The sequence below is a fragment of the Macrobrachium nipponense genome, chromosome 45 (genome assembly GCF_015104395.2).
Source record: "Macrobrachium nipponense isolate FS-2020 chromosome 45, ASM1510439v2, whole genome shotgun sequence".
Taxonomy (NCBI): domain Eukaryota; kingdom Metazoa; phylum Arthropoda; class Malacostraca; order Decapoda; family Palaemonidae; genus Macrobrachium; species Macrobrachium nipponense.
In genome coordinates, this window is record NC_061105.1 from 13858214 (window position 1) to 13867693 (window position 9480).

Genomic DNA, 9480 nt, shown 5'->3' on the forward strand with positions numbered 1-9480 from the left:
AGGAAAAATAACGAAGGAGTCTGCGAGATCTTTCGGCTGAAAAGCCCTTTACTGAAGCAGCTACTGACAAAAATACGAGAAAAGACAATACAAGAAGGTTCGTATAACGACAGATAGGGATTATAAAAGGATTAGTGCCTAGAATCCGACACACCTGGAAGATAAGAAACCTTCCCCAAACAAGCATAAACAAAGGGTGCAATTAAAGGTTTAAGACAATCATCTCAGATACAATCTCCAGACAATTAAAGGATTATAGGTGACAGCTATACGGAACCTGGTAGACAAAACCATATTCACAAAAAATGACAGACATACATTACAATAATAATAATCTCTAAGGCAACTGATTTTTATTTAAGTCAGTAATTATATATTTGAGGTCATTCTTAAACATGTTACAGATACAAGGGTCTAAATGAGAAAGGCCACGACTAACATTGAAATTACAATGAAAAGTAAGTTGTATTAAAGCAGATTCTAAAAGATTTCGTGATAAGACATCTCTTGACCGTGCAATTACTGAACTGTCAATCCAATTAATTCGGTGGTTGTTTTCACTTAAAAAATGAATAAATAATGCATTAGATTTTTGCCCAGTTTTTTACAGAGTATTTATGCTGGCTTAGCCTTACTTCTAAGCCCTTGCTCGACTGTCCGAGTAGAATGAGGGACAATCATACATGGAATTTTATATATTATGTTGTTGCTTTCTCTGGGGCCATTTTTTTATTAACATTCTTTTTAGTGTGTTATTATAGGAAGAAACAAGGTTGACATTAAAAGCTTTTAACAATGGTTTAATGGTTTCAAATCCGTTAAAATAACTTTCGTGATTCTGTTACATATATATATATATATATATATATATATATATATATATATAATATATATATATATATATATTAAAGGAGCCCATAAAATATAGTGCTTTCTTTCTATATTTTGGCGTTTTTATGGGCTCCTTTTATTAGATAGAATTCTGTTGCAACAGAACATTTTTACCAGAATGTAATATATATATATATATATATATATATATATATATATATGTATATATATATATATATATATATATATATATTATATATATATGACCAGAAGTGAAGACTTAATGGTTCAGTGTCTTTTTGGAGAAATTTAGAAGTTAAGTCCTAAGTCTTAGTGGTCCAGAGTCTTTTATAAAAGACAGGTCACACTGTTTACAAGATACAAAAGACTCAAAAATAAACAAAACAAAAAAGATGAAAGTGACCTGTAACACTCACCGGTCTTAACCTGGTACTTGAGGGCATCCTTGCAGTCGACCAGGAGCTGGTCCAAGTTCAGGGGCTTGGCGGGAATCTCCAATTCCAGGACCTCCTTGAGCTGCTCCGGCTGGTGGAAGTCCAAGATCTTGGAATTGCGGTCGAAGGTCGACCTCACGTAGTCTATGGAGATGTCGGCGACTCGGAGCAGGAATTCCCGGGTTTCGGGACTCGCCGTGACCGTGAAGGGGAGCAGGTCTGGAATGAACAGAGAAAGGACGAGGTTAGTCTGGAAGCTGCTTTGAGGTTCTGGGGGCTCTCTGGAATGACTCGAGAGAAAAGAAAAAGTTGAATGACTGAAAAAAAATAATGGAATGACTCGGAGAAAAGAAAGTGGAATGGCTGAAAAAAGTGGAATGACTCTGGAAAAGTTGGAATGACTCTGGAAAAGTTGGAATGACTCTGGAAAAAATGGAATGACTTGGAAGGAAATGGAATGGCTCGATAAAAGTGAAATGACTGAAAAAAGTGGAATAACTATAAAAAAGTGGAATCACTCGAAAAAAAAAAAGAACGAGGTTAGTCTATAAGCAACTGTGAGGTTCAGAGAACTTCCTGGAGTCTGGAATGACTTAAAAAAAGAGCGAGGTTGGTTGTTAAGAAGCTGCTGTGAGGTTCAAAGATCTGTCTGGAATGACTCGAAAAGAGAGAGAGAGAGAGAGAGAGAAGAGAGAGAGAGAGAGAGAGAGAGAGAGAGAGAATGGATTGGGAATAGCCATGGACCCATTAAGACCTCTTTTTACGTGTTTTCCCAGCCGTGAGATGTAGAGATATGCGGGCTGTGTCAGGTGTCCACATCCCAGACTCCCGTGTTTACTTCTGGATTATCCCCCGCGTTCCGACCCCTACATTTGACTCGGACTTAAGCCTCATTCTATTCGAATTCTCAATATATCGTCGAACTTTACAATTCTCTCTTTGCTGACATTCACCTACAGAAAGATCTGATGGAAATTTAGTGGTCGCAAGATCGATATCGTCGGTGTCTACGATGAATTATGTTTGATTAAAATGCGAAGACGAGTTTTCGTATTCAGATGCAGACGAATTCGAAAACCGAAAAAGAAATGACGTTTCCCTGTCAGGCCTAAGAACATAAAAAAACGCCTCACCCAAAAGACAGAGCCTCTCAGATTCTTCTTGATTTACTCATCCTCGTCCAGGAAGAAGCGTCTCTTCCTGATTCCCTCTTGCTTATAGTGGGCCGTCTTCCTGATGATTTCCTCCTCAAACTGTAGGAGCCCCTTAACTTCTCGTCCTTGAACTACTCTTCCTGATCCTGTCATCCTTTGTCGAAGTGTTTCTTCCTGAATTGGAAGTTTCTCTTCTTCCTCTTTCATCCATGTTGTGTGAGGTTCAACTTTTTTTTTTTTTTTTTTTTTTTTTTTTGCAGTGGTTACATCCTCCTTCTAGTAGGAGGAGGTACCCTTCCTAAATCCTTCATATTTGCAGGAGGAGCTATTATTCCTAAATTCTCTCTCTCTATCTCTCTCTCTCTCTCCTTCTTCTTCTTCTTCTTCCTAAATATCCCTCATTCTTGCAGTTGGAGAATTCCTTGAACATTAAAACCTGCTCCCAGAGATAAGTGAGCACACGATGTCTCCTCGGATGGACTAAAAAGTCTTTGAGACATCCTGGTCCTTGTCACTAATTCACAGGTCTCTCTCTGTGCCTAAATCTCGACTGACGGAATATCTATTGGCAGGAGATCCCAGGGGGGAAACACCCAAATCCTCCCGGGGTCATAATCGGAAATTCAGAAGGAAGAACATACTATACACTGGGGAAGACAAGAAGGAAAGTCTGTCTTGACGGGGCTGCGTCGAGGGATCAAGCTACCCCTACCCCCCCCTCCCCCCCCCGCCCTACCCCCCACCACCACACCAGTAGGAATGGACAGGCTACGTTGGGCCTATATCGAAAAACGAAATACTTTATAGGTGCCGGAGTGACAGATATCGGTAGGGCTTTGATTTTTTTTTTGTTTTTTTTTTTTTTTGATAGATATTTTCGAGTGGATTTTAATCAACTTGTCTCCTTATTTTCAACTGAGAATCCGTTCATGTTTTTTGCACCATTTTCTTGTAGCTTATTGTATTTATTATTGATTGTGTTTTTGTGTACATTTGCCATGCCATTTTCTGAGGATAAATATATATATATATATATATATATATATATATATATATAATATATATATATATATATATATATATATATATCTTAATCGTAATTATTATTTTCAAATATCTAAAGTGAGGAAATTAGCATATAATAATAATAATAATAATAATAATAATAATAATGCAATACGATTTTTTCTGAGAGTATATTAAGGCTATATAATTAATAATGTATTTAATAAAGTATGTGCTATGTATATTTTGTATGTATATATATATATATATATATATGTGTGTGTGTGTGTGTGTATGTATGTAGTTCTGTGTGTGAGGAGAGAGAGAGAGAGAGAGAGAGAGAGAGAGAGAGAGAGAGAGCAAAACGCAAAATGTCCGTCTCCTCAGCCGTGAGAGAAAAAGCCGGACTGTTACTCCCCCAAATTAAAAGCTTCCCCATGTTCCATAGATTTTTCTCCGCCCATCTTCGGGGGATAACCCCCCTCCCCACCACCCCCAAACCCACCCCTTTCCCCCGACACACCAAAAAACCCCCCATTTATTTCCCCAATTCCATTAATCCCCATCTGCTTTTCGGACCTAGTAGGATCGCTCCTCGCCCCGCTCTCTCTCTCTCTCTCTCTCTCTCTCTCTGACCCCTTCTTGAGCCGAGTGCCATTTGTGAGATATATATATATATTAGCCGTCTGCGACCCAGCACAGTCGACTAGCTACGAGGTGGGCCGAACTCACTGTTAGTTCAACAGAGGCTCGTTGGGTGTTTAGCAACGTGCCGTCACCTTACAGCCTCGCACGGGAATCGAACCTGCGGCCTTTTGATAGTAATCAGATGTCCTAATGGCATGACTGAGGAATATATACATATATATGTATATATATGCGAACGGAAGGCGGAGAGAGAGAGAGAGAGAGAGAGAGAGAGAGATGAGAGACGAAGAGAGAGAGAGAGAGATCTGGAGGAGGAGGAGGAGGAATTGTCTTAAGGTTAATCTCAAACGGCCTCTGACAGAGTCCGCTGAAGCATGGAAAAGGTTGAATGCGTATTCACGGTAATCCGCTTCAAGGATTTATTTTTGGAGAGAGAGAGAGAGAGAGAGAGAGAGAGAGAGAGAGAGAGAGAGATTAACGGAGATGAGGGAGATTTGTTTATATAATTTATGTTGAGAGAGAATCAAGTGTCTTGATTGCATCATGTTAAAAGAACATTTTGATTAAATCTGATTTAAACTATAAAAAAGGCATTTAAAGAAATTAAAAGCTCAATTACTGGTAATTCAGAGTATTTAAAATTAGGCATTAGAATGAAAACCTAACGATTTTAAAGAAACGGTAAAACTGGAACGTTGAAATCGAAATGAAACGAAACATATTCTAGCCATATTTGATAAGAATTCAGCTCATTTTCCCCACCAAAACTCCTCTTGTTTAAATGTTTTTGTTTATATTTATATACCAAATGCAGAAAGCCTCTCTCAGGATCAAAGACAAGTCGCTTTGAATCCCAACAAATCGAGCTTTCTCGGCTTCACGACTCGGATTCCAAAGAAGAAGAATAAGAAGAAGAAGAGGACGAAAAAGTAAACAAAACCTTTTGGCGGGCTCACCGATTTGGCGCGCTTTCGTAATCCCTCCCGCCCTCATCTTCCCGCTCGCTTCTTCATCTCTCTCTCTCTTCGGGACCCTCTCTGATTCTCGATTTCCTACGCCGTTATGCCCCCATTCTCTCCTATTTTTTTCCACATCTGCTTTCTTCCTCCTTTCATGCCCTTATTTTTGAGCTCCTCCCTTTTCATTGTCAACCCCTGCCGGAGTCGTTCTCTCCAGACATTTCGCAGGGACAACAATGGAGGTCATTCCTGCTAATGAGAAGTTTGAGCCTCACAACCCTATTGAAAGCAGGGAACAAAACGGCACTGTTTTATCTTGATTACACCTTGGGGGTGTAGAGGAAGGGGGTGGGGGGGGGCTGTCCGGAGGGGACGGGGATTTGGGAAGGACGAATGGGAGCAGTATAAAGAGAAAGAGTCAAAGTAGTCGGAGAAGATTGTGGCATGTCTCAAGTACGTCTGGTTTGCGTATAGGTCTACCTGAGGTTTACACAGATTTGCGTCGTTTTAGGCGTGTGTTCCTCTACGACGCATTCCGTAATTTAAATGAAGGCATTACTGTTGTGAATTATCTTCATTTAATTCCTTTCTGAGTGAAAAAAAAAAAGACCCTTGCCTACTTTTTTCAATAGAAAAATGAAAAACACTAGACCAAGTTAGTCTGGTTTATGCATAGGTCTAACAGAGATTTTCTCAGCAAGAAATCGATTTAGGCCTATGCATTTCGTATTTAGGTAAAGGGATAAGTGGAGTGGATTATCTTGATTTTATGCCTTTCTAAGCAAACAAACAAACAAACAAAAATAAATAAAAAACCTTTTGCCAACTTTTTAATATAGAAAAAATGGAAAGCATTAGACCAAGGTAATCAAATTCAGCGGAAGTCTTCACTTACTGAAAAGATTTTCGTCTAAATTCCATGTTTTGGAAAGAAGCCATTTTCGAAAATTAAAAATAAAGAATTCTGGGAAATATGACGCCCATTATTGGAAGGAATTGATAAAGATGGAAAGACGAGAGAGAGAGAGAAAGAGAGAGAGAATTTTTGCCCCTGTCACGTCTATATCGTTGTACACGAAGAACTCTTAGTACTTAAGTACTTTCCTTGAAGTACTTTTCCCTGATTCTAAGTTTAATTCTTATTCCCATCGTCTTTAAATTAATTACACGTGACCTGTCTTGACCTCTTGTTGTGTCAGATATAATAATTGTAATATTGATTCTTATGGCCCTCGTCTTTACATTAATTACACGTGACCTCTCTTGACCTAGTTTGGTTCTCTGTAAAGTACTTCTAATATTAATTCGTATTCCCCTCGTCTTATTTTACATTCATTGCAACTGACCTCTCCTGACCTCTGTTGGTTCTAAATATACTTCCATAATTAATTCTTATTCCCGTCGTCTTACTCTCCATTCTTTACAGGTGACCTCTCCTGACCTCTTGCTGGTTCTAAATATAATACTTCCATTGTTAATTCTTACTCCCTTATTCCCCTCGTCGTGCTTCTAAATATAACACCTCCGTTATTAATTCTTATTCCCCTCGTCGTATTTTTACACTCATTACACTTGACCCGTCCTGACCTCCGCTGTTTCCCCTCACCGTAATTTTTCATCGTTTATTTTCCACAAAATACCTTATGGGCCCTTCATCATATACATACATACATACATACATACACACACACACACGCACACACACACACAAATATATATATATATATATATATATATATATATATATATATATGTATATATGGATATATTGATATCATAAACAAAATACTTTCCCTTGATATATTTTCAAATTAAATATTTTCCCTCATCTTTTATCACCAACGAAATACCTCCACGTCATTATATTTTTACGAGTTAAGAATGTCCCCCTCATCGTATATTTAAATAAAAAATAAACTGCCCCTTCATCTTATTAAATACCTTTCCACTCATTATGATCTTCAGCGAAATACTTTCACCTTAAATTAGCTGCTACTGAAAATATGTATTCGAAAGCGTCACTTAATTACTTTCTCCACGTCATGACGCTTTCCCTGTTCCCGAATTATGTGCTTGGATAAGTTCTTGTTATAAATTTGTATTTACATTTTCCATCTCACGTCTTTCTTTGTTGTATATTTTTATTCGGATCCCACAAAAGCTGTAGGTCCCGCCGCTCAGTAACCAAAAAGTGCGGACAGAAAAACTGGGGATTGAAAAAAGTGTGGACAGAAAAAAGTTCTTACAGAAAAAATGCGGACAGAAAAAGTGTAGACAGAAAAAGGTGCGGACAGAAAAATGTGGACAGAAAAAGTGCGGACAGAAAAAGTGTGGACAGAAAAAGTGCGGACAGAAAAAGTGCGGACAGAAAAAGTGTGGAGAGAAAAACTGCGGAGAGAAAAAGTGCCGGACTAAAAAAAAGCGTGAACAGAAAAAGTGCATACCGAAAAAAGAACGGACAGACAAAGTACGGACAGAAAAAGTGCTGACAGGAAAAAGCGTTTTCAGAAAAATGTACTTACAGAAAAAGTGCCGACAGAAAAAGTGCGAACGGACAGATAAAGCCATCTCAGTAATTTTCTTTTACAGAATAGTAAAAACAACAGTGTAATAAAGACACAAAAACAAACACCAATACTCGAAAAACAAGGAACCCAAACAAACAAACAAACAAAATACACAAAAACAAACATCAATAATCGAAAAACAAGGAACCCAAACAAACAAACAAACAAAACAAACAAACAAACAAACAAAATCATTTCACTCGAATCACAATCTCGTCCCTGACTCTAATTTAATGGATAGGAAAGTAAGTAACATTGGGGGCAAATAATCCCCTGGATAATTGGTTGGGATTAGGGATTTCTCATTGACATATGCGGCCCTTGCTTCTCTCTCTCTCTCTCTCTCTCTCTCTCTCTCTCTCGCTCTCTCGCTCTCTCTCTCTCTCTCTCGCTCTCTCTCTCTCTCTCTCTCTCTCTCTCTCTCTCTGTTTATTTTTGCATGCAAAACACAAAAGTAACTGAGCTGATTAAACTTCTCTCTCTCTCTCTCTCTCTCTCTCTCTCTCTCTCTAAGCATAAACTGGGTCTTCGTGAATTTTCTTAGTTATTGCTTAGTTAATTATTGGTGTGTTTTATTGTGCATATATTCATTTATCTCCTTTTAATTGTTATATTTACATCATTGTTTATTTTTTATTTCATTTTTTTGTATTCTGTTCTTTTTCCTCATTGTCCAAATTAGGTATTTGCCTTTTTGGATAATAATAATAAAATAATAATAATAATAATAATAATAATAATAATAATAATAATAATAATAATCATAATAATATAATGTAAGCATTAAATTCTTTTTCTCCCTTGAAATAGATGTAAGAGGTGATTAACTCTCAATAATAATAATAATAATAATAATAATAATAATAATAATAATAATAATAATAATAATAATAATAAGATAGGCAAGTACTTTCCATTTAAAACTAATGAAAGGACAAACATCTGCAGTTATTTGTTAAGTACCCATGAAGCGCATTTGCCATTTCAGTAATAATAATAAAAAATAATAATAATAATAATAATAATAATAATAATAATAATAATAATAATAATAATAATAATAATGACATAAGGAACCTCTGTAACGAGGTTGTAATATTGACAATTACAGGCCACGGTATAGTGTTAGAAATATATTAACCTTGTACAAAAAATATATCTTTAACACTACTGTTGCTTTTAATTGTCATATAATAATAATAATAATAGTAGTTAATATTATCCCATTTACGAAGAGTTGCGCCCTTTCATTGATGAGCGTGGCTTTCTCTTGAATAATAATAATAAAATAATAATAATAATAATAATAATAATAATAATAATAATAATAATAATATGACTTCCTGAACTGACATCTATCTTTTTCCCATCCCGCCCCCTTAAACGCCCCCCCCCCCCCCCCCCCCACAGCAGCCACTGGACATTTGGCGCCAGTTCCTCCCCAATTTCGAAGCAATTACGCCCCAATTACCCATATGCTCTTCCGCGTCTTCGGAACTCTGTTTTAATCCAGTGTGTGCTCACCAATTAGGAATAAAGGTTCGGGATCAACACAAGGTGGCCTCCCCCCCCACCGGGGGTAGTCGAGGGGGTTGGTGGGGCGGGTTGGGTATGAGAGCTGGAGGGAATACTTACTTGGGTAGTCGCTGTTTAAGGGAGAAATATCCTCCCCTACATTTTTCCCTTTCCCCCTAAAACTGGATCCCCTCTCCCCCAAACCTCCATCAATTATTAGGGACATTGGAGGGGAGGGGGAGGGGGAAGGAGGGAACATTCCCCGCCCGCCATTGATTTAATCCCCCAGTCTTGAATTGGGGGTTTGGGGAGGGGGGGAGTGGGGGGAGGGAAGTGGTGCCCTATA

The 9480-nt window shown here is 37.8% G+C and overlaps 1 protein-coding gene across 1 annotated transcript in view; it reads right to left on the reverse strand.

Annotated features, from left to right (window-relative positions):
• The window catches only part of LOC135214384 (glutamate decarboxylase-like), a 113152-nt gene that overhangs the window by 41591 nt on the left and 62081 nt on the right, over positions 1–9480 (reverse strand). The window contains exon 2 of the mRNA XM_064248630.1: positions 1269–1505. Coding sequence (XP_064104700.1) covers positions 1269–1505 — 237 coding nt within the window. The remainder of the gene's footprint in view (positions 1–1268; positions 1506–9480) is intronic.